The 24,222-nt window shown below is 40.6% G+C and overlaps 1 protein-coding gene, 1 non-coding gene and 1 pseudogene across 2 annotated transcripts; all 3 read left to right on the top strand.

Moving 5' to 3' along the window:
* Nucleotides 1-421: 421 nt before the first annotated feature.
* Nucleotides 422-1,435, top strand: LOC124985649 (nuclear receptor subfamily 5 group A member 2-like; the record flags this gene model as incomplete). The annotated part of the gene is made up of 1 exon (XM_047554335.1): nucleotides 422-1,435. A coding segment is annotated over one exon (1,014 nt), but the record flags the coding sequence as incomplete, so codon positions are not given.
* Nucleotides 1,436-4,433: 2,998 nt separating this feature from the next.
* Trnae-cuc (transfer RNA glutamic acid (anticodon CUC)) lies at nucleotides 4,434-4,507 on the top strand. The gene has a single exon. It is a non-coding gene; the product is annotated as a tRNA-Glu (tRNA).
* A 17,282-nt stretch (nucleotides 4,508-21,789) lies between these two features.
* On the top strand, nucleotides 21,790-23,081 carry LOC124985648 (serine/threonine-protein kinase 25-like; annotated as a pseudogene).
* The last annotated feature ends 1,141 nt before the right edge of the window (nucleotides 23,082-24,222 follow it).

Here is a 24,222-nt window from a genome sequence, read left to right as displayed (position 1 = left end):
TAAATGATTATAATTAAAATAAAAAGAAATATGGAGCAAGGCTATATATAAAATTAAAAGCAATTTGTCAGAACTAGCACAAGAAAGAGATTAAATCTAAAACTGAAAGCTAGGAGTAGTGGCCCAAGCCTGTAATTCCAGCTACTCAGGAGGCTGAGGCAGAAAGGTCACAAGTTCAAGGCCTCAACAATTTTGCAAAACTCAGTCTCAAAATAAAAAGGGCTGTAGCTCAGTGGCAAAGCACATGTAAGGCACTGGGCTCAATCGTCAGCACCACATAAAAATAAATTTAAAAAAGTATAAAAAACAAGGGCTAGGGATGTGGCTCAGTGGTAGAACATGCCTGAGTTCAATCTCTAGAACTGAAAAAAAAAACAAAACGAAACAAAAAAAAACTAAAGTTCATGTTAAAAAACTTTAAAACAACATCCATTCTGCCTCCAAAGGCCTACCTCTGAACCATGCTGCCTTGCCTCCTACAGACTATGACAGAAGTCCCTTTGTAACATCCCCCATTAGCATGACAATGCCACCTCATGGCAGCCTGCAAGGTTACCAAGCATATGGCCACTTTCCTAGCCGGGCCATCAAGTCCGAGTACCCAGACCCCTACACCAGCTCACCCTACACCAGCTCACCCGAGTCCATCATGGGCTATTCCTACATGGACAGTTACCAGACAAGCTCCCCGTCGAGCATTCCACATCTGATACTGGAACTTTTGAAGTGTGAGCCTGATGTGCCTCAAGTTCAAGCCAAAATCATGACCTATTTGCAGCAAGAACAGGCTAACCGAAGCAAGCACGAAAAGCTGAGCACATGTGGGCTTATGTGCAAAATGGCGGATCAAACCCTCTTCTCCATTGTTGAGTGGGCCAGGAGTAGTATCTTCTTCAGAGAACTTAAGGTTGATGACCAAATGAAACTGCTTCAGAATTGCTGGAGTGAGCTCTTAATCCTCGACCACATTTACCGACAAGTGGTACATGGGAAGGAAGGATCCATCTTCCTGGTTACTGGGCAACAAGTGGACTATTCTACAATCGCATCTCAAGCCGGGGCAACCCTCAATAACCTCATGAGTCACGCACAGGAGCTAGTGGCAAAACTTCGCTCCCTACAGTTCGATCAACGAGAGTTTGTGTGTCTGAAATTCTTGGTGCTCTTTAGTTTGGATGTCAAAAACCTCGAGAATTTCCAGTTGGTAGAGGGTGTCCAGGAACAAGTCAACGCCGCCCTGCTGGACTATACCATGTGTAACTACCTGCAGCAAACAGAGAATTTGGGGCAGCTACTTCTGCGACTCCCCGAAATCCGGGCCATCAGCATGCAGGCTGAGGAATACCTCTACTACAAGCACCTGAATGGGGACGTGCCCTACAATAACCTTCTCATTGAAATGTTGCATGCAAAAAGAGCATGTTATAACCCCTAGGAGCTCTGCTTCCGGAACACAAAGAGATTTGGGGGAGGGGAAAGAACAGGAAGAGGAAAAAAAAAAAAAAATACTCTGAACTGCTCCGAGCAACACTAATTAAAAACTTGGTTAAAGATACTGAATTTAAAAAGGCATAATAATCAAATACTTAATAGCAAATAAATGATGTTTCAGGGTATTTGTTTTACAAACTGTGAATCAAAGGCTTCACATCCCCAGAGGATTCATGTGAAAGACATTGTAATGGAGTGGATTGAACTCACAGATGGATTCCAACACTATGTCAGAATAAAAATGGACAGAACAATTCTTGTATATTTAAACTGATCTCTGCTATGAAGAAATTTAGGAACTAATCTGTGTTATTAATTAAGCTTATACAGTGGGGGATTTGAGCTTACAGAATTCCTCCCTGGTGAAGCTGAACTGAAACAATTCTCAAGAATGCATCAGTTGGATCTGTGACAGGCCCTCTCTCTTCCTCAGAAGGCCCAGCATCTTCTGCCCTGAGATCACCAAGTCTGTACAAAGGACCTATGCTCAGCCACGCCCGGTAGTAGCTCCACTAAATCATGAATTCCAAATGTCTGTGTCTTAGACCTGCAAACAGCTAATAAGAACATAAGTCTATAAATATGTCAGCTTGCCATTTTAAATATGTTCTCAAGTTCGTTTTGTCACGTGTTCATGATTTTAAAAAGAGCAGGCAGTATCCCTCTTCTATCTTATATAGCATTAATGAATATTAAGGGAAATGACTACAAATTTTTTAAGCAAATGCTCCATAACTAAAGCAAGTTAGATCTTATTTCTGCTACTGTTGCTGAAATGTGGCTTTGGCATTGTTGGACTTCATAAGAATTTCTGGCTGAAGAACTCGTTAGGCTACATCCGTCCTTTTAATCATAAAGGTTTGTAGTTCCTTTTAAAAATACAGCATTAAAGATCTTTTGCTGGAATGTCAAATAGTCACAATCCTAAGTAGTTGAAAACAAAAATTGAAGCATGTAAAGCTATGCAAAATGAAAAGGAAGGAGAAGCTGCTAGATTGACACTAGTTGCCACTGAGCAAGCATCTCCCAAACTTGAGATGGGAATAGTCATTTTTACATACCACCTGGAAAGATCCTAAAGTCATTTAAATCTTCCCCAAAGGGGAAAGGAAGGGAGTGATACTGACCTTTCTAAGTCATAGACCAAAGTCTGCTGTAGAACAAATATGGAGGACAAAGAATTGCAAACAAACTCTCCAAACAATGCTGTCAGTATTATTCACACGCGATGCCACAGGTATGAAAGTCTTGCCTTATTTTGCAATTCTAAAAAGGTAGCTGTGCAAATGTGGATCAACATGTTTAAAATAAAGTATTAATACTTTAAAGTCAAAAAAAAAAAAAACTTTAAAACAGGGTAATAAAGCAAAAATATAAACAGCTTTGAGAAAGTACACTTAACAAATCTTATGAAATAAATATTTATACAAAAAGAAACCACAGAAAAAAGGTAATCACAGGAAAAAGGGTCATTTAAATATTTTATTTAACTAGGGAATGATTTTGACCAAATTATATTGTTACATCATGTGCATGTGTGGATATGTATTAATAAATCCCACTATTCTATAAAATTATATTTTTAATAAAAAAAAATTTTAAATTTTATTTAAATGTTCCAAAAAAAATAACAGCTGACTACATTGTTATTGTTTATATTAGAGGTCCAAATGCTCCTGGGTGAGACAATGCAAGAAAGTTTAGAAATAAAACGACTGGGTTATGAGAACCTTAACCTAATCAGTACATAAATCCTGCTAGAGGTTAACTGGTTTGTAACTTTAGAGAGGTGGGATAAGGCTGGAGGAGGTGCATTATGGGGGGTGTGCCTTTGTGATTTATATTTTATCCACACTAAGGGGAGATATCTCTCTCTCTCTCTCTCTCTCTCTCTCTCTCTCTCTCTCTCTCTGCTTCCTGGGTCCATGTCCTGATCCACTTTTGTCCACCACACTCTTCTGCCATGATGTTCTGCCTTACCTCAGTCCCTGAGGGATAGAACCAATAGTCTATGGACTGAGATCTCTAAAACTATAAGCCCCAAAGTAAACTTTTCCTTCTATAATTGTTCTTACCAGTCTTTTGATTGCAAGTGAAAAAGTGACTAAAACATACATCTAGAAGTATACTGAAAGAATAATACAGCATATTCCTTTAGAATATGCTACTTATGAAAGTGATTTATGGTTCATAGTAATCTTTCCAACACAATAAGAGTAAGTGTCCAATATATATTCACTGAATATGACCAAGTAGTGTTATCAAGAGTGTATAGCTTCTTTAACAATAAGGAACCCAGAGAGGCTGGAGTTGTGGCTCAGTGGTAGACCGTTTGCCTGGCATGTGTGAGGCCGGGTTTGATACTCAGCACCACATACAAATAAATAAATAAAAGATCCATTAACAACTAAAAAAAAATATTAAAAAAAAAAAAAAAAAGAAACTCAGAGATTGTGCCAAATATATTGATCTTGGGTACAAGATAAATGATGGAAATCAAGAGCTAAATGAGTGGACACAAATTTTAAACATGTTAGCCAATAACAAGTTGGAAATGGGAATAAAAAAAAAAAAGAGGGTAATATAAAAACAATAAATTAGTTAGGAATAAAATTAGCTTCATTAAGAAAATGACATTTGAGGGCTGGGGAGATAGCTCAGTCGGTAGAGTGCTTGCCTTGCAAGCACAAGACCCTGGGTTCAATCCCCAGCACCACAAAAAAAAAAAAAAAAATTGAGCAAAGTCCTAGAGAATCATAAAACATACTGAATTAATCCAACGGAAAGCAGAAAAAGAACAATGAACAGCTAAAACAATTAGATGACAGACCTAAAGACAATCATATCCATATTCATATTACATATAAGAATGTTTGACCCAAACATCCAGAGGTAGGGATTGTCATATTGGATTTAAAAAAAAAAAAAAAAAAATGTAGGGCTGGGGATGCAGCTCAGTTGGTAGAGTGCTTGCCTCTCATGCACGAGGCTCTGGGTTCAATCCCCAGCACCACAAAAAAAAAAAAAAAGGCCTCTTTATATACTATATACAACGAATTCACCTTAATATAAAAATAGAAACAAGTTAAAAGGATTGAAAAAAGATGTGTTATTGTCCATTTTATGCTGCTATAACAGAATACCTGAGACTGGGTAATTTATAAAGAACAGATATTCTTTCTTACAAGAATGAAGCTGGAAAGTCCAAGTTCAAGGGACCCTTAAGTGACAAGGACTTTTGTGCTGCATCACCCCTGGGGGAAGGCAGAAGAACAAGAAAGGTTGTGCACTTGATAGAAGGAAGAGGGTGGAGTTCATCCTTTTATCCAGAACCTACTCCCCCATGATAATACCATTATTCCATTCATGAGCTCACAGTCCTAATAAATTGATCACCTCTTAAAAGTCCTTCAAATCACAGCAATATACTATGCTAACGCTAATCAAATGAAAAAAAAAATTCCAATTGCTTTCTACACAAAAAATAAAAGGAGGAGGATATATAAAAAGCTAATAATGGGGCCTTTGGGGAAAAAGTGGAGGAAACCAATGAACTTCCTAGTATATCTGAATTTATGGTGCTTTTGATTTATACGATGTGAACAAATTATTTAAAACTAGGAAATTATTATTATTTAAAATTATAAAATTCGAAAAAATGTAACAAATAGGTGGTGTACATCTGTAATCCCAGGTACTTGGGAGGTTGAGGTAGGAGCATCTAAGTTCCAGTCCAGCATAGGAAACTTAGCAAGACCCTGACTCAAAATTAAAAATAGAAAGGACTGGGAATATAGCTCAGTAGTAGGTACCACAAAAAAGAAAGAAGAATGGACAACTGACCAGATGAACAGGAAAACTGAGACATGGAATGGTTTAAAATGAAACCTAGGGCTAGGGATATAGCTCAGTGGTACAGAGCTTGGCTTAAAATGAATCCTGCTATTAGTCATTTGGATGACTGCCAAGGAGTGTTACATCTGACAGGGAATAAAGAAATATGACTACTTTCATTTTAGATCTGCTAAACTGAGATGTCTTAGAACAAATTACACGCAAAGGACAAGCTGTAAGATGCACATCAGGATCCATGCGTAGAGCTGAGAGCCTGACTAAAAAGACAAATTCTAAGATGCTCCCAGCAGGTGCTTCCCAGCTATAACCACGGAAAGGATGGAACCCATTACAGGGAAGCCAAGACAGTCATTTAGGGTAATGTTCAAGAGAAGGGCGAAAAAAACACCCCGTAAGAGAAAAATCTAGACAAAGGCACTGACATGTTGGCATTGTATCACAGAAAACCACCAAAGAGACCAGTGGGCAATGTCAATGAGACAGCAGGCACTAGAGAACAGCCACCACTTGATTATAATTAGGTCATTATGACCTTTACCAAAAGAGGTTAAAGAAAATGGAAAGGCAGAAGGAAGAGAAGTCTGAAATGTGAATTAGGATTACAGACATGAATGTAGGGAGTGTAACTCTGATCTGGGCCTCCCCATAAATACAGCCTAAATCGAAAAAAAAAAAAAAAAATTTTTACTGAAAACACACTCAATTTCTTCCTCCAGATATTCTATGCTTTATCCCTGGATCAAGTGGTCACATCCGAAAATGCTCTAGAGCAGCACTGTCCAATTTGGTAACCTCTAGCCACACATGACAACTATGCACTTAAAATGTTGCCATGTGACTTAGCAAATACATTTTGATTATATTCAATTAAATGGTGATATTCACATACGGCTAGTATCAGATATATATTTGATTATCTGAAAACCTATATTTTCTGAGTTTTTCCTTAGAGTTCTCTGTTCTCATGGAAGAACTACTGAATGAAAGAAGCTGCATTTGTTTTATTGAAGTTATTGGAAAGTGATATGCTTCATCACTCACGCAAAGTGCAAAAAAAGAGGAATGCCAGAGTCATCATGCCCCATTAACAGTATTTTTTCCTCATGGAAAATGTAAATCACATAACAGATATCTGCATTTTGTCATGACTACCAGGAAGATCAGAGGAAAATTTGCAGTTAAATTTGGATAACTCTCTATGATCAGAAAACCTGTACATATCTACACAACAAATCACCCTGTTATTGATCTGCTACTGTATATTTTCCCATTGTTTTATATATACATATTTCTGTATTTCCATTCTAATCCAGTGACTTAAAAATTTCATACAAGACATTATAAACGAAGCTGGAATAACAACTCACCTGGGATCTTTTCATTTTTTATTGGTCTTGGGAAAGTGTGGAGAAATGTGAAGGTAATACTGGGAAGAAGGAAGGAAGAATGAAGTCAGGAAAAATCTGACCTGCTTTTGCACCTCCTGAATTCAACTTTCTAAAAAGTTCCATAGAAGAGATAGACTAAACAATGTGAAGACACATCTATGATCAGACTGTATTGAATTTAGACATTCAATTTTTCTCTTTTGGTACCTAGGATTGAATATAGGGGAGCTTAATCACTGAACCACATCCCAGCCCTCCCGCTTTTTCTTTCTTAATTTTTGGATCTTGCTAAGTTGCTTAGGCCCTCACTAAGTTGCTGAGGCTGGCTTTGAACCTGCGATCCTCCTGCCTCAACTTCTGAGTTGCTGGGATTACATACAGGTAAGCACCACCACACACAGCAAGAATGAATTCTTTAGCATCAGATTTTTTAAAATAGTAGTACTAACTTGGTTTCAACATCATAATCTTTTGGTTAAAAAAACAAACAAACAAAAACTTGTTTTAACTGTACAAAGGTATGCAGAAACCAAAAATCCCTTATCTTGATCAATTACAAAGAAATAACCTGTAACAATTCATTTACAACTCTCAGGGTACAAGTTTTATCTCTCTCTTTTTTTTTTTAATGGGGATTTAACAAACAGGCACTTTACCCACTGAGCAACATCCCCATTTCTTTTTATTTTTTCATTTTGAAACAGAGTCTAAGTTGCTCAGGGTCTTACTATTTGGTTGAGGCTGGTGTGGAATATGTGATCCTCCTGTCTTAGCCTACTGAGTCACTGGGATTACAGGAATGCCCCACTGCACCAGCCCAAGTTTTATCTTTAAAATTAGGCAAAATAGATAAACCTTGTATAGTCCACCTGCATTACCATTTTGTGACTCTAAGATCAAAATAAAAAAGGAATAAAAATATCCATATGCTAAATACATGGACAGATACATGTGCACTCAGTTACCTGAAATTTGTGAGTGGAGAACAAAGACAATTGTGAACTGAAGCAGTTTAATTAAACTTCCTCGTTCCATTGAAGGATTCTTTACCCCAGACCAAGCACCCACAGGTAAGGGACATTTCCTGTGCAATCTGTCCCTCACAAACTGCTCTAAGGCACACACCTCTCTACAGAAAGCAACTCAGTAATTCCACCTGTCGCAAAGTCATGATGGCATCAGATGGGTCTGAAGTCATGCTAATTATTCAGCACAGGGGGACTGAACATTGCTTTTGTCCTTGCAAATCTAGAATCTACTGGAGCAGGGGAGAGATCCCTTCCACTTCTGCTGTGAGTTTCTAGTCAGAGTTCTGAGGACTCATGTTTTCTTATAGTTGAGGTTCTGATGTGCGCAATTCTTTCCCTCTCCTCTTTCTAGAACTGCTTTGATTCCAAGGGTGATGGGATCTAGGCTCAGTGACTAAATAATTTTGTTGAAATTTCATATAGGATCCCCAATCTGACTCTCTGGAAGGCCACTGTCCTCTAAATACTGTTAGCCCTTCTGTGAGGAGCTGCTAAGGGTAGTCAGGAGGATACCTGTGCCAGGGAGCTGTGAGGGACAGGACTGTCTGGCTTTGTTGTCCTAACAACAGAAGCGTGAGATTTGGACTACAACAGATCTAGCCTTCAGTCCAACTCCTCCATCACTTGCAATGCAAATCATTCACCTTTCCCAATCTGTTCTTATTTGCTAAAACAGATTGCTGTGGAAAGCCACCAAGATGCCAAATGAAAACAGTTGCTGCTATCAGACACAAGGCCAAGTACTTCATATTAATGCTCCTTCAAAGCGCCAAGACAAGTGCTGGGGGCTGGGAGAGGTCAGTGCCTTTGGGGAGGTGGGTGCATGGGGTCAGGAACGCCTTCCAGGTTCTCCTGGTAGGGACTGGGAACCAACCCAGAGACCAGAAAGCAAACCCCGCTGCAGTTCCCTGCAGTTCCCAATGTGTGGCTCTGCTGGCTCCGAAGCACTGCTGAGCTGGGAGGGGCAGCTCTCGAGGTCCGAGTGCCCCTCCAGGTAGCACCCCACCACCACCCTAGCACCCTTAGGGCAGGAGCACGCCTCTGGGAGCAACTGGGCATGTAGGGAACCTGGCAGGACCCAGGACAAGACATCTGAGTTGCAGGGCTCCCCCCAGCACAACAAAATAATGAACATTTCATTATCACAATTTTCCAATCCAGTCTCCGAAAATCTGAAAATAAACATGAACACCACCACCAAAAACACAACACTAGACATGGCCTCATCTCTGACTCCCTGAAACTGAAATGCTTAACGCTGTAAGCATCACTTCTGATAACTTGCAGAACTATGAACATAAGTACATAATGCTTATCACGATCCTTTCAAAAAACATTTTCTTGGAAACTATTCCAGTTTTTTTTTTTTTGGGGGGTGCGGGGGATCGAACCCAGGGCCTTGTGCTTACAAAGCTCCAGTTGTTTTTATAAAACAATAAGTTAAGTTCTATTCACAGTTGTGTAACAGGGGTCCACTTTGTGCTTTGCAAACAGCCCTTGCTACTCTACCACTACAACTTATTTTTTAAAGATTTTTTAAAATTGTAGATGGACATGCTACATTTATTTTATGTTTCTTTTTATATGGTGCTAAGGATGGAACCCAGACCTCACACATACTAGGCAAGTGCTCTCTACTGCTGAGCTACATCCCCAGTCTGCAATTTATTTTTGAAATGGTCATATTTCTTTCTCTTCCTTCCTACTCCTCCCTAACTTCTTTCCCTCCCTAATCCCTACATTGATTTTACCAGTCCACTCTTGGGAAGAAAGATCTTGTCTTAATGGGTCACCTATAGGTATAAACCTAAGAAAAAGGTGTTTTACTATAAGATAATCTGGCCTTTGAATGGTTTTCTGGATTATTTACAATCATGCAGTTGAAGTTGGTCTGTTCAAAAATAAAGATATAAAAAAGATTCTGTATGTATGGGCATTTATGCAGTTGCATAAGGAGTCTAAACAGAAAGTTGAAGGTACAAAACGGCACTGCCTAGGCTGGGGCTGGGGCTCAGTGGGAAGAGTGCTTGCCTGGTATGTGTGAGGCACTGGGTTCGATTCTCAGCACCACATATAAATAAATGAGTAAAATAAAGGTCTATCGACATTTAAAAAAATACTTTAAAAAAATAATAATAATAAAACACTGCCTCCAGTGTGTAAGGAGAGTAAGAAGCCAGAAAGAAAGAGTTTTTTAAAAAAAGTTTTAAATTCCTTAAACCCTTTAAGCTGGCACTCCCAGCTTTGTTTCTCAGCCTGACCCCAGGTATTCACAGATCATCTGCTGTAGGTCAAGGACACCAACCAGGGCTAAGGAAAAGAAAAAAAAAAAAAAAAAAAAAAAATTCCAGGAAAGCTGCCTGTGCTGTAGAAAAAATGGGCAAAGAGAACCTGACCTCTGCACTGCCTTCCAGCCTCTTTAGTGTGCGGGTGTGTTTGGGGGAGGGGGGTCATGTGATGGTAACAAAGGACGAGGGGGTAGGTTCTAGCTCTGTTAGTCTATGACCTGGGGACAGGAATAGTCTCCCCTTTTAAAATCTGACTGGGTACACCATTTGGTCAGGGTATATCCATCACTGGGGCAGAACAATTCTTATTCTAACAGTATCCCATCAAACTAAAGGCAAAAGACTTGCAGAGTAAACGACTGCACCCAGAAAAGAAAATCACAGAAACTAAAGCCAACCCGTGTTTTGTGGGCAGCCTCTGCAAAGGGATCCTCAAGAAAGCCTAAAGAAAAGGATGGAAGAGGCCTCCTCCATTGCACATCAATATGCCTAGTATAAGAAAAAGGCCAAAAGGAGTCCCTGGGTACAATTGACAGTGGGGAACTCAAAGTTGATGGCATTGTGATAATGATAATGAAGAAAGGTCAGACTCAAAAATATCTTGTGCGCCAACCCCTTAAATGCCACCTGGAGAGAAAAGATTAGGACAGAGTGTTTGTATATATCAGATTATCTGATCCCTCTCCTGGGATGAAATTTATTGTGTAAATTAAATGCACAAATAACATCCATAAGGACTGTTTCAGAACATGAATTTAAGAAAGGGTCTGAAACTAGAAAAGAAATATAAGAAAGTTATAGGTATGGAAATATAGTTTAGTATAGAAATTAGAAGGTAAAGGAAATGTTTCTGGGTAAGAAAGTATTTTGCATGGTAAAGTAACATTCTTATGCTAAAGTTCAAGATGAAAGGACAAAATTAAAGATGTAAACAAGTTGTAGAAGGTCTAACTTGCAGAAAGTTTGTGGAAGGTAAATCTCAAAAAGATTCTGATTAAACTGGCTATAATTAGCAAGTTATACAAATTTTAAGGTAGTGATAATGAAGCAAAGTCTGAAACACTGATGTGCTCTTATCTATCGAGATAATTTTCTCCTATCTGTTAGGTGTTATTATTTAGGGAAACTAAGTCTTAAAAGAATTAGGGCTTTATACCTGCTTTAAAGACTTTTAAATGATTAGTTCATAACTAGTTAAATAAACAACCTTTATTTTAGGTTAATATATATAAAATATTATATATATATATATACATATACATGAAATATATATGTCTGTTCCTTGTCTGAGTGTTAAGTAAAAGTGTATAAAATTAATGTTTATCTAGATTTACTAGGAAGGTAACCAATAGGTGCTCTTTTTTACACATTATATCTCACACAGAAGGGTCATGCTACCATTTGAGACCTGTCTTATATGTGTTTGCTTTGACTAAGTCTATTTCTGATCATTAACACTGTTTCCTACTCTAAATGTATAAGAGATTTAAGGTTATCCTTTGATTTTTTTGCTAGTACTACTAAACCATGCAGACCTATGATTATTTTTACTGTACACTATGAATTCTAATTTTTATCTTAAAAGTTAAACTTAGTTAAATATAAAGTTTAGGACAGCACTTTACCAAGCCGGTGTTCTCCAAACTAAAATTGTCTGTAGCAATATCTACAAATAGCTATAAATGTAGCCATTTATACAGAAATAACAAAAACTGGTTGGTATTATGTCATTTAATGTTTGGTAAGTTATATATAAAATTTTGTGTTATTCTTTACACTGCAATGGGAATTTAAATATTTCTGAAAGGTATCAAGGAAAGTCTGAATTGTTCAAAGGCTGACAATGTGGAACATGAAAACATTATGTCACCTTTTCCACAAAAGGGAAGTTAAAAGTGCTCTTTGCCTTTCTGTTTAATTATGTTTTAGATGTACTGTTGTATTATATTAACTGATATTCAGAGACTCAGGAAATAATACATAAGAACTTTGTAAAATGATATTTTAAAAGAGGGCAAAGATCGAATTCACAAATAAGACACTTTTTAATATTTGTCAAGAAGCCAGCCTCACCTGAATTAAGGTTCTACCTCTCATCCTTCTCCATGTTAGGATGGCTCCAAAGTAGGCTAGAAGTAAGCTTATTTAAAGTTGTGTTCAGGGGCTAGGGTCGTGGTTCAGTGGTAGGGCGCTTGCCTGGCATACATGAGACCCTGGGTTCGATCCTCAACACCACATAAAAATAAAATAAAGGTATTGTGTCCACCTATAACTAAAATAAAATAAAATTAAATTAAATTAAAAAATAAAGTTGTGTTCAAAAGATAGATTTTTAAAAAATACTTTTTTAGTTGTAAATGGACACAATATCTTAATTTTTTTATGTGGTGCTGAGGATGGAACCCAGTGCCTCACATGTATGAGGCAAGTGTTCTACCACTGAGCTAGAGCCCCAGCCCTCAAAAGATAGATTTTTTTGTTGTTGTTGTAAAGATTACAGGGATCTCAAAGTAAACAGGATATAATTGAAAACTTAAGTAAATGTTTGGGTAAATTGTAAGAGGTATTCAAGTTTGTAAAAGTTTTAAAGGAGAGGTGGGAGGGGTGGGGGGGAAGGAAAAAATAACGGAATGAATAAAACATACTATGATTATGCAAATGGTATGGTGTTACTCCATTTACAAATAGAAACAACATGTATCCCATTTGTTTACAATAAAAATAAATTTAAAAAAAAAAGAAAAGAAAAAAAGCATATGGAGGAATGTTTGTTATATAAATGCAAAGCATGTTTGTAATAATGCAAAATAGTCAGATATAAGTTCTTTATGATGAGATAGTTCATAATGGCTAAGAATCCTATAGAAGAGATTTTCTGAGGTCATGATAAAAGTCTAGATGCATTCTATCTCTTTCTAAACTGTATTAAATAACTGATTTCTTATTCCATGGGATATATGAATAATGTATATGAGAACACTTCCATTAATAAAATATTACATTTATTTTGAACTACTTCAATTTCTATACCTATTTAGGTTGTTTACATATTGTATATTATCTTTTGTAGTAATTGAGATACCCTTATCAATAAAATCTTAACTTTATCAAAAAAAAAAGTTTTAAAGGAAAGTAAAACTTGTATGTAATTGAGTTGATAAATGCATGGGTCTCTCTGCAGAGGTTAAATAGACATCCAAGATACATTACCGTCCATTTTGTATTTTCTTTATATAACTTTATAACTCTTGCCTGTTAGTGTTTTGCAGAAGTACTAGTTCTAATCAAACCTGAATTAATTTGAGATAATAAGCCATCATCTATAGGTCAGACAGGATATAATGCTGATTTTCAGTACTAATACTAACCCCAATTAAATGAAATGGGTAACTGTAAAATTATCAATATTGAAGTTATAACCCGTTATTCTCACTTTTAGACTGCTGAAATTGCCCGACAGGATGTTTAAAACCAAAAACTTGGAGACCAAAGCAAGGAAGAAAAAGGGCCAAGGAAAAAGCATCCAACATTTTGGCCCTTGCCCTCTAAGGTCAGCCAGGACCCAGAGAACTACAGGATCCCTCTTTGGGCCTGGTAACTCCAGTGAGTCACCCGATCTGCCAATCAGGGAGATTGAGAGGAACCTAGAGAACAGAAAGCCCACCAGTGCATGTTCTGCAAAGAGGAGTGTCACTGGAAAGGGAAATGTCCTTGAAGCTTCAAAGAGAAGCCATGTATGGTCAACAAGACCCTGACCCATCCTGGCAGATGGCACAACTGGTAAAGCAAAGCAGAAGCTTTGCACACTTTCCCAAAAATGATCTCTGATGAATCTCAGCTGACTCTTAATTGTAGATAGGGAAAAGGTCAGTTTTGACAAACCTGATCATGAGCATCTGGCAGAAGAATATAGCCAAAGCACAGTCCAACATGGACACATAAAAGGAAAAACTATAGTTTTTTTAAAAATGTAACTTAAGATATATACTTGTGTCAGCCCTATCAAAAGTAACTAGATAGAGCTAGAGGCTATAAAGGAAGGATTCTTGGGGGGGGGGGAGGTTATAATAATGATCACAATGGAATCCAGAGTCACAAGTTTGTCCTGAGTCAATTTGAGGCTGATCTCACAGACCTATAAATCTTTCTAACCTCCTACATATATTAACCGAATCTATTTTTCACTGATAGGATTATGAGTTACTGTCTTCAAGTTTCTAGAGCACAGTATTTGCTGAAAGCATTTGCCTTTTTCATCTCAAAAAAAGAAAAATGACTGGAGATGTAGCTCAGTGGTAAAGCACCTCTGGATTCAATTCCCAGTACCAAAAAATAAATTAATAAAAAATTTTAAAAGAGGACACAAGGAAGGCCTTGGTGGTGTGGAAAATGTTCTTTATCTTCATCTGGGTAATAACTATCTAAGTGTGTAGCATTTGAAAATTCATCAAGCTACAGGTAGGACTTGTGCACTTATCTTTACTTAAAAAGAAAAAAGAAATATGAACTACGTATAGTAGCCACACCTGAAACTCCAGCTACTTAGGAGGCTAAGTCCAGAGAATTGCAAATTCAAGAAAAGACAATAAATTAGCAAGACCCTGTTCCAAAATAAAAAATACAAAGGCTGGGGATGCAAAGGACGGGTTCACTCCTGGGTTCAATTTCAAATACAAGAAAGAAAGGCAGGCAGGCAAACAACCTGAAAGTCACAAAACTTGATCACTGATTAGATGTATAGGTGGTAAAAAAATGTGTAGTAAAGGGTGTGTAGGTAAGGATGGGCAGGTAAAGGACATAGGTGAGGTTTAATGCTGGGTTTATTGTTGAGATGACAGGCTGTCTGGGGATAACATTCTATCAGAAATAAAGGAGAAGGTTGGAATCTGTAAATAACAACCTTCTCTTTAGATCTGTGGAGTTTAAGGGGGCCTCTGGATTATATAGAGATGCCCAGCAGAGAGTGAACTATTAGGGTCTAAAGTAGGGCAGAGTTCCAAACTAGGGAGGCAGAGTCAAATATTCCAGCAAATGGAGCATCTCCAGAGAGAAGAGATCAGTTATCAAGACCAGGAAGACTGAAGGTAAAAACAGAACAAGAATGGACACCAACTGGGTGAGGTGGTACACATCTGTAATCCCAGCAGCTCAGGAGACTAAGGCAGAAGAATCTAAAGTTCTAAGCCAACCTCATCAAAAGGGAGGCGCTAAGCAACTCAGTGAGACCCTGTCTCTAAATAAAATACAAAATAGGACTGGACATGTGGCTCAATGGTTGAGTGCTCCTGAGTTCAATCCCCAGTATTAAAAAAAAAAAAAAAAAAAAAAAAATGGACACTTTGATAGTAGTAAGAGGATGAACACTCCATGAAGAAGAAAGAAAACAACCACAGAGGGAAGAACAGACCAGAAATCAAACAAGAAGACATTCCAGGGGAGACTGCACATGAATGTCAACTAGCCAGGAGTGGTGGCACATATCTGTAATTCCAATAACTTAGGAGACTGAGACAGAAGAATCCCAAGTTTGAGGCCAGCCAGGGCAATTTAGTGAAACATTATCTCAAAATTTTTTTAAAAATCTAAAAAAGGGTTAAGTATGTGGCTCACTAGTAGAGTGCCCCTGGATTCAATCCTCAGTACCACAGTAAATTAATAAATCATAAGTGTCAACTGGACAGAATGCTCAATTAAGGTAAGCAATAAAGTATTCATTATATTTACTCTAAGGAATCCGGCCTCCCCACCACCTATCAATCTGCGCTCCACCTGCCTCTTCCTTTACAGGAATTTCTGGCCTCCCCCACCACCTGTCAATCTACGCTCTGCCTGCCTCTTACGTTACAGGAATTTCCGGCTTACGCTGCCGCCATCTTGTTGCCTCCCATGTTACGTCCTAACATGCTATTGGTTCCTCTGAGCCCGGGAGATTCCAATATCTGGGAGAAGCCACGCGCCATCTTTCTCTTTCGCCCTTTCTTTTCTCCCTGAGCGGACTGCATAAATAGTCCCTTGTGTGAGATCTCATGTCTGTGGAGCGTTTTTCTGGGAGCTATGGGCGAGCCACAACTGCCCCTAACAACTAAGTGATGCATTTTTGCATTTTTTAATTTTTCCTAACATTTACCATGATAAGGTCACTGGTGTCTCCCTTTAAGACAGATCCAATAAGTGAAATAGTTCAAAGCATGAAAAGAAATAGGGAGATATTTGCCAGAAAATTAACTTTGACCTATTTGCTACACAATCTATACATAATATTTAAGAACTTCATCTGATTTTCCTTCAAATATCCCAGGTTCTTTACCTGGATAGAACCAGACCATCACAGAGACCAAGTTGTTTCAGTTCTTAGAAACTTGCACTGACTTAGTTCTCCTTTGGCACAAAGTACTCTGCTTTCCCTGAGTAGCAATTATAGGCAGCACGCTGCACTGATTTCCAGTCATCACTGAATGCAAGTGATCTAGAGGAAGACCAGGAAAAGAACATTGTACTTCAATGCCAAGAACTCTTAAGGTCCCACGAGGAATTCCTGATGATTTCTTATAATGGTTAGTGCAAATCACATTACAAAGAATGTCTGCACTATTGCTGTGATCTTCAGAAAGATAGATCAATTTGCTTTAAGATCATGGAACCTATTTCTGTGCAGCATTTTGTCCTGCTATTAATTTTTTTTTTTTTTTTTTTTGATACTGGGGATTTAACCCAAGGATAATTTACCACTAAGCTACATTCCCAGCCTTTTTTATTTTTATTTTGGGACAGGGTTTCACTAAGTTGTTCAGGGTCTCCCTAAATGCTGAAGCTGGCCTTGAATTTGTAATCTGCTTCAGCCTCCAGAGCTGCTGGGATTAGAGTTGTGTGCCACCACACCCAGCTTGATGTTGATATTCCCTGAAGCTAATTTTCATCTATTTCTACGTTTGCATTCTAACCTTTGTAAACAAAGTAGGAAATTAGAAATAAACAACTCACCTCCAATCTGCTCATTTTCTGCTGTTCTAAGAAACACGCAGAGAACCAGAAGGTGGACCTGGAGGAGAAGAATGAATGGATCACATTCATTTGATCAAGGTTTGATCTGCATATAAAGCTCATTATGTATAAAATGTCCTCCTGTAGGAGAATGTCCTTCGGCCCTTAATTACCTTGACAATACTTTGTCTTTAAACTGAAACTGATTTTTTAATTTTTTTGTACGGGATTTGCATCCACGTATGCTTATCTACCGAGTCACATCCCCAGCCCTTTCCTGTGTTTTTATATAGAGACAGGGTCTCACTGAATTGGGTAGGGCCTCAATAAACTGCTGAGGCTGGCTTTGATCTCTCCATCCTCCTACCTCAGCCTCCTGAGCTGCTGGGATTCCAGCAGGTGCCACTACACACAGCTTGAAACTGATTTTGACTTAACTATGTCAGAAATTCCTACTAATGGCTTAGGCACTAATGGATGTGATAACCTGTATCTTTACCCTCTGAAGCTCAGTGGCTTTCATCTTTCATATTAGGCAGAAAGCGGTAATCCAGGAAGCACCTCCCTGTACTACTTTCCAGATCTATATGACAGAATGAAGGAAACATTCTTATGTCTTATGGCCACCAAGGGTAAGAGCCATGGTATGACAGACTCTTGAGGATCTGTAAAAGGCCGAGAACTTGAATCAAAGGTTGTTGGGTGGGGAGTGAGGACAGGGGGGTTAAGTTCTTCTTAATGGTAGGTGGTATTTTTTCCCCCAGATTCCTGGACAGAGCTGTCTCTGGCCTGAACCCTTCTTTCTTCTGAAACTTGGCACAAACCTCCCGTTGTCTCAAGTTTGAGTGGCCTGTTTCTAGACACGCAAACCTAAAGTCTGCTCTTTCCCAGCAGCGTCCTCTCCTCCACTCTGATGGTCCATTCCGCAGGTAGCTTCCTCCTCACTTAACAAGAGCTGCTTTGTTCCTCGGAACCAGGATCTGGGCATAGGGGACAAAATCATTTTAGTTGGAACCTACACCCCGGGCACCTAATCCTGTAACTCCCTGTGCCCCATAATCTTGAGCTGACTGAGCAGTTCAGACCAGGCCAGGTGCCCTCCCTTAGGAAACATGACCCAAGAGCCCTGAAGAGGCACCACGAGAGACCGTACAAGTGCCCAAAAGGACAGACAGTCCACACTGCATTTGAAACGATATCCTAAGGCTGAGTTGTGAACCTTGCCAAATTTACTTTCAGCCAGTAGGCACAAGTGCAGCGCCTAGCGGGTGGTACCCAACCCGTCGCCTGAGAGCGAGGGTTCCCGGCAGTGTCCACTAGGGAGCGCACGTCCTCAGCACAGGGAAGCAAAAGCTGCAGCGACCGTTCACTGGACAGTCACCCTCCCGCCTGCCAACCATCTCCTACAGACCAAAAGGCCGAGTCAGAGCCACCCGCCACGACCGTCCAAGAGCTTGGATCCAAGATTCCGTACCTCCTTCGCAGGGGTTCGGCTAGTCTTTAATGCAGACTGCACCCTGCCCAGGATCCATGCGCGTGCCCCGGGGCCTGAGCCGCGCGTGCGCAGGAGTGCCTTTCTCTAGCTCTCGCTTGGCGCGCGCCATCGGAAGAGCAGTTTCCCGTCAGGCTCCGCGGCAGGGTCCGCGGACCAGAAACGTAGCACTCCGCGTTTTCTGCGAGTTCATCCAGAGTAGAAATGATACCGGTGACTCAAGCCTGGGTAGGAGAACAGTTCAGGACAGAGGAACTTCTTTCAGGAAAGCAGAGCAGCCTGGTGTCAGTGGTCTTTTGCTAGTAGCAACGAGGACAGTGAAATGTATCTCAAAATTGCTTCTAATACACAAAACTTGTAGGACAAAAACGCACGCAAAGTAAAAAAAACGGCTGAGTGTGTAGCTTAATGATAGAGCGCTTGCCTAGCATGAGGCCCTTAGTGAGCTCTTGAGCACCGCCAAAGTAAGTAAAGTGACTGTCACACACAACTTCAGCTCACCTAGTAACTTTTACAAAAAACGCTATTTAGAGAGCATAACTATGGCCGAGCGCAGCGACCCACGCCTAATCCCAGCAATTTAGGAGGGCTTAGGCAAGAGGATCGTAATTCAAGGCCAGACTGGGAAATTTTGAAGGATCCTGTCTCAAAAAAATAGAAATAAATAAACAAAAGGCCTGGGAATGTAGCTCAGTGGTAGTGAGTCCCACGGTTCAATCTCCAGTACCGCTAAGGAGGGGGGGGGGGGGGGGGGGGGAGATAATTATATGGCGTGTTTTCAAACCAATATATTTTCTTGATTAATAAAATCCAGGACTGCTCAGTGGCAAAGCACGTGCCTAGCTATGTAAAAGGCCCAGTGTTTAATTCCCCAGCATAACACACACAAAAGATTTTCATTAATATAAAGTTTACTTTTTAATTTTTTTTTTTTTTTTTTTTGGCAGCACTTAACAGATTGAATGGAGGAAGGGGGTCTCTACCACTGAGCTACAACCACAACCTTTTTTTTTTTAATTTATTTTTATTGTAAACAAATGGGATACATGTTTCTGTTTGTACATGGAGTAACAGCATACCATTTGCGTCATCATACATTTACATAGGGTAATGATGTTTGATTCATTATTTTTTTCCTTCCCCCCAACCCTCTTTTCCCTCTATACAGTCCCTCCTTCCTCAATTCTTGCCCCCCTCCCACCTCCCATTATGTGTCATCATCCGCTTATCAGTGAGATCATTCGCCTTTTGGATTTTTGAGATTGGCTTATCTCACTTAGCATGATATTCTCCAATTTCATCCATTTGCCTGCAAATGCCATAATTTTATTATTCTTTATAGCTGAGTAATATTCCATTGTATATATATATATATACACCACAGTTTCTTTATCCATTCATCAATTGAAGGACATCTAGGTTGGTTCCACAGTCTGGCTATTGTGAATTGAACAGCTATGAATAGTGATGTGGCTATATCTCTGTAGTATGCTGATTTTAAGTCCTTTGGGTATAGGCCGAGGAGTGGGCTAGCTGGGTCAAATGGTGGTTCCATTCCAAGTTTTCTAAGGAATCTCCACACTGCTTTCCAGAGTGGCTGCGCTAATTTGCAGCCCCATCAGCAATGTATGAGTGTACCTTTTTCCCCACATCCTCTTCAACACCTGTTGTTGCTTGTATTCTTGATAATCGCCATTCTAATTGGGGTGAGATGGAATCTTAGTGTAGTTTTGATTTGCATTTCTCTTATTACTAAAGATGGTGAACATTTTTTCATATGTTTGTTGATTGCTTGTAGATCTTCTGTGAAGCATCTGTTCAAATCCTTAGCCCATTTGTTGATTGGCACAACCCTTTTTATTTTAAGACAGGGTCTCCCTAAATTGCCCAGGTTGACCTTGAGTTTTAGATCCTCCTGCCTCAGCCTGAAGAGAAAGTAGCTGGAATTACAGGTGTTGGCCACCTTGCCCAGCTTAAAATAACTGAATACTAAAATAGCACAGGTCAGCAAACTTCTCACAAAAGTTTCAAAGCACACAGCATTTTATAGGATATGGAGTTAGATTTTGTGTGCTAGTGAAAGTAGACAATGTATAGTAATAATTTCCTATTCAAGAGTTTTGACCTGGCATGGTGGCACAAATCTGTAATCCCAGCCACTTGGGAGCCTGAGGAAGAATAATCCCAAATTCCAGGCCAGCTTCAGCAACTTAATGAGGTCCTAAGCAATTTAGTGAGCCCCTGCCTCAAGATAAAAAGTAAAAAGAGCTGGGGATGTAATTCAGTGGCAAAAGTGTCCCTGGGGTTCAATCTCCAGTACCCCTCCCCACAAAAAAGTTTCAAAATTCTAATTTCCCACAATTTTTTTCTCATTCTTTCTTTAAAATGCTCAATCACTTCTACACAAATCAAAATGGAGCTTAGCTCTTTCCCCTGCTGTCACTGTATGAAATGTTTTCACCACTTGAACTGATGTGTGGCTATTAACCTCTGACATTACACTGAACACATAAGATGGATCCTGTGTTAGTAAGCTTTCCAACCTCAGACAAAATACCTGAGATAAACTTAAAAGGAGGAAAAATATATTTTGGTTCATGGTTTTAGTCTGCAGTTGGTTCCCATCCCTTCTCCCTTTGAGTTGTGACAAGGCAGAAAATCATGGTAGTAGGGAGTGCATGGTGGAGGAAAGCTGCTTGCCTTAGGGGTACTCAAGAAGCAGAAAGGGACCAGCGTCCCAAGAGACCCTTTGAAGACTGTCCCCAGTAAACCTCACTTCCCTCAACTTTCCCACTTCCTAATGTTACCACCACCTCCCAAGAGTGCCATCAGCTGGGGAACATCTTTCAATTCATGAGATTTGGGGAGACATTTAAAATCCAAACCATAATAGATACTCAAAACTTGGTTTGAAGAACAGCGCATATCCCAGCTCCTCAGGAGACAGGATTGAGTCTGAGGCCAGCCTGGGAGACACAATGAGAACCTATCTCATAAGAAAAATAAGGGGGCTAGGAGTGTAACTCAGTGGTAGCGCACATGCTCAAGGCCTTGAGTTTAATCCCTACATTGAAAAAACAAGTTTGGTTTCATTATCAACACTGATGAGCTAGTCAGGAGACTGAGGCCAGAGGATTCCAAGTTTCCCTCCTGGTCCACTGGGCTGATAAGTAGCCTGTGTCCCGCTGGGGGCCTGAGCGAGAGCCGGTCCAGCGGGCCTCCTCCAGGCCTCCTCTGGGTCACTGAGCTACAACCAGGGCGCAGACATGGCTCAGCTCTGCGGCTTCACGCACCAGCACTTTTGCGTGGAATCTTAGCAGTTGTTCACCGAGTTTGACCATATTGACAAGAGCACATTTAGGGAGGTATACAAGGGCACCGACAACTACCCTAAGGAGGTGTTGACCATCAAGATCATCAACCTGGAAGGGGCTGAGGATGAAACTGAGGACATCCATCAAGAGATCACCATGCTCTGCCAGTGTGACAGTCTCTATATCACTCCATACTTTGGCTACTACATGAAGGGCACCAAGCTGTGGATCATCATGGAGTACCTGGGTGGGGTCTCTGCATCCGATCTGCTGGAACCAGGCCCGTAGAAGAGACCTACATTGCCACCATCCTGCCAGAGAGATTCGAAAGGCCTGGATTATCTGCACTCAGAGCCCAGTATCCATCTAGACATCAAAGCTGCTACTGTGCGGCCATCCAAGCAAGGTGACATGAAGCTGAGGGACTTTGGGGTGGCAGGGGCAGTTCATAGACAGGAAGATTAAGAAGAACACGTTCATGGGCACTCCTTTCCGGATGGTACCAGACATCATCAGGCAGTCAGTCTATGACTTCAAGGTTGACATCTGGTCCCTCCATCGAGCTTGCCCAGGGGGAGCCACCTAACTCTGACCTCCACCCCAGGCATATCCTGTTCCTGATACCTAAGAACAGCCTGCCCATGCTGGAAGGCCACCACAGCAAGCCCTTCAAGGAGTTTATGAAGGACTGCCTCAACAAGGACACACTGATTTCAGCCCACCACCAAAGAGCAGCTGAAGCACAAGTTCCATCACTCACTATACCAAGACGACCTCCTTCCTCACCAGGTTCAGTAACCACTACAAGCACTAGAAGTCTGAGGGGTATGGCAAGGAGTCCAGCTCTGAAGACTCCCACATCAATGGCAAGGCTGAAGATGGGGAGCAGGGCCCCATTTGGACGTTTCCCCACAACCATCAAGCTGCACAAGGCGACTGCCCTGCATGGCTCACAGGGGACAGCCAAGGTCCCAGTGCCTATCCACACTGGTCCGACCTGTCTTTGGAGAGCTAAAAGAGAAGCATAAGCTGAGTGAAGGAGTGTGGGTGCACTAGAGGAGCTGGAGAATGCCTTCAGCCTGGCTGAGGAGTCCTTGTCCTGGCATCTCGCACAGCCAGTGGTGCACCTGGTGGAGGAGCAAGTTCAGTAGTTCTCACATAGCAAGAACCACCTGATTCAACCAGCTGAGTGCAGTGCTGCTCTTCATGGAGAGCAGGTGCTTCATTTCTGTTCTAAGCTGTGAAAGAACTGTTCTGTGCTGAGCTGGAACCTCTTCCTGCTGTGCTGTGACTATAAGGGCAGCCAGCCTGCAGGCCTCACCAGCTCGGTCCCCCTCTGGCCTGGCTGAAGCTAGGCCCAGCAGCAGAGAACCAGTGGAGATGGAGCCAGCGGTCATCTCAGGCTTCCTTTGTAGCTGGCCCAGGTCTCCACAATCAGCCCTGGGTGGCCAAACCAAAAAGTAGAGCAACCAACAGCTCTGCCTTCCAGTGGGGAAGAGGTGACAGGGCACCCAGTCTGGGACACTGTCCTTGAGGTTATGGTGACCACGTGGCCCTAGATCTGCCTGTGGTGTCAGGCAGGTACTGTCTGCTCATCAGATGTGTTGTTTTTTAAGAAAACTGAATTTCTTGTTCACTTAAGTTTGTGAATGCCCTGCCACTCTAAAGACTGGTCTGGAGCTGTGCTGTGTGTGCTGGCCAGGTCATGGTCCTCAGCCTATCACCCAGGGCCCACCTGGTTTTAAAAAAAAAAAAAAAAAAACAGGATCCCAAAGCAGCCTCAACATTTAGCAAGACCCTGCTCAAAAATAAAAATTAAAAAAAGGGCTGGGGATGTAGCTCAGTGGTTAAGTGCCCCTAGGTTCAATCCCTGATACCAAAAAAACTGATGACAGTCCCAGTCAGACATGGTGGTGCTTGCCTATAACCTCGGCAGCTTAGGCTATCTCAAAATTAAAAATCTAAAAAAACCTATCTCAAAATAAAAAATAAAAAGAGTAGGGGATGTGGCTCAGTGGTAAAGTAGTTCAATCTCCAGTATCCTCACACGTCTAAATCGTCAAGGCTAGCCTTGAACTTGATGATTGAGATTTTCTTGGGAGAACAGGATGGCTCCCATATAGGTCCCAGAACAAAGTGAGGACAGGAAAAATGACTCACTTCAAGGTGTTATTGTGGTTAAAGGGGTATGGCAGAAATGAAGGCCCCAATGTACATGCTGGTTTGTATGACTCTAATTTCCTTTCAGATCCAACCCAGGGAGTATCTGGACTTCCCCATCAGTTGTCAATGTGGGAGGCAAAGGAGAGGGGAAGAGGTGGGGTTTCAAAGCTGTCAAATGTCAAGTACGAAGTTATACTCTAGTACATGAAAACCTATTAGACA

Source organism: Sciurus carolinensis, chromosome 5, assembly GCF_902686445.1.
Source record: "Sciurus carolinensis chromosome 5, mSciCar1.2, whole genome shotgun sequence".
Classification (NCBI taxonomy): domain Eukaryota; kingdom Metazoa; phylum Chordata; class Mammalia; order Rodentia; family Sciuridae; genus Sciurus; species Sciurus carolinensis.
Note: the sequence above shows the minus strand (reverse complement) of the source record. Positions and strands in the feature narration are given on the sequence as shown.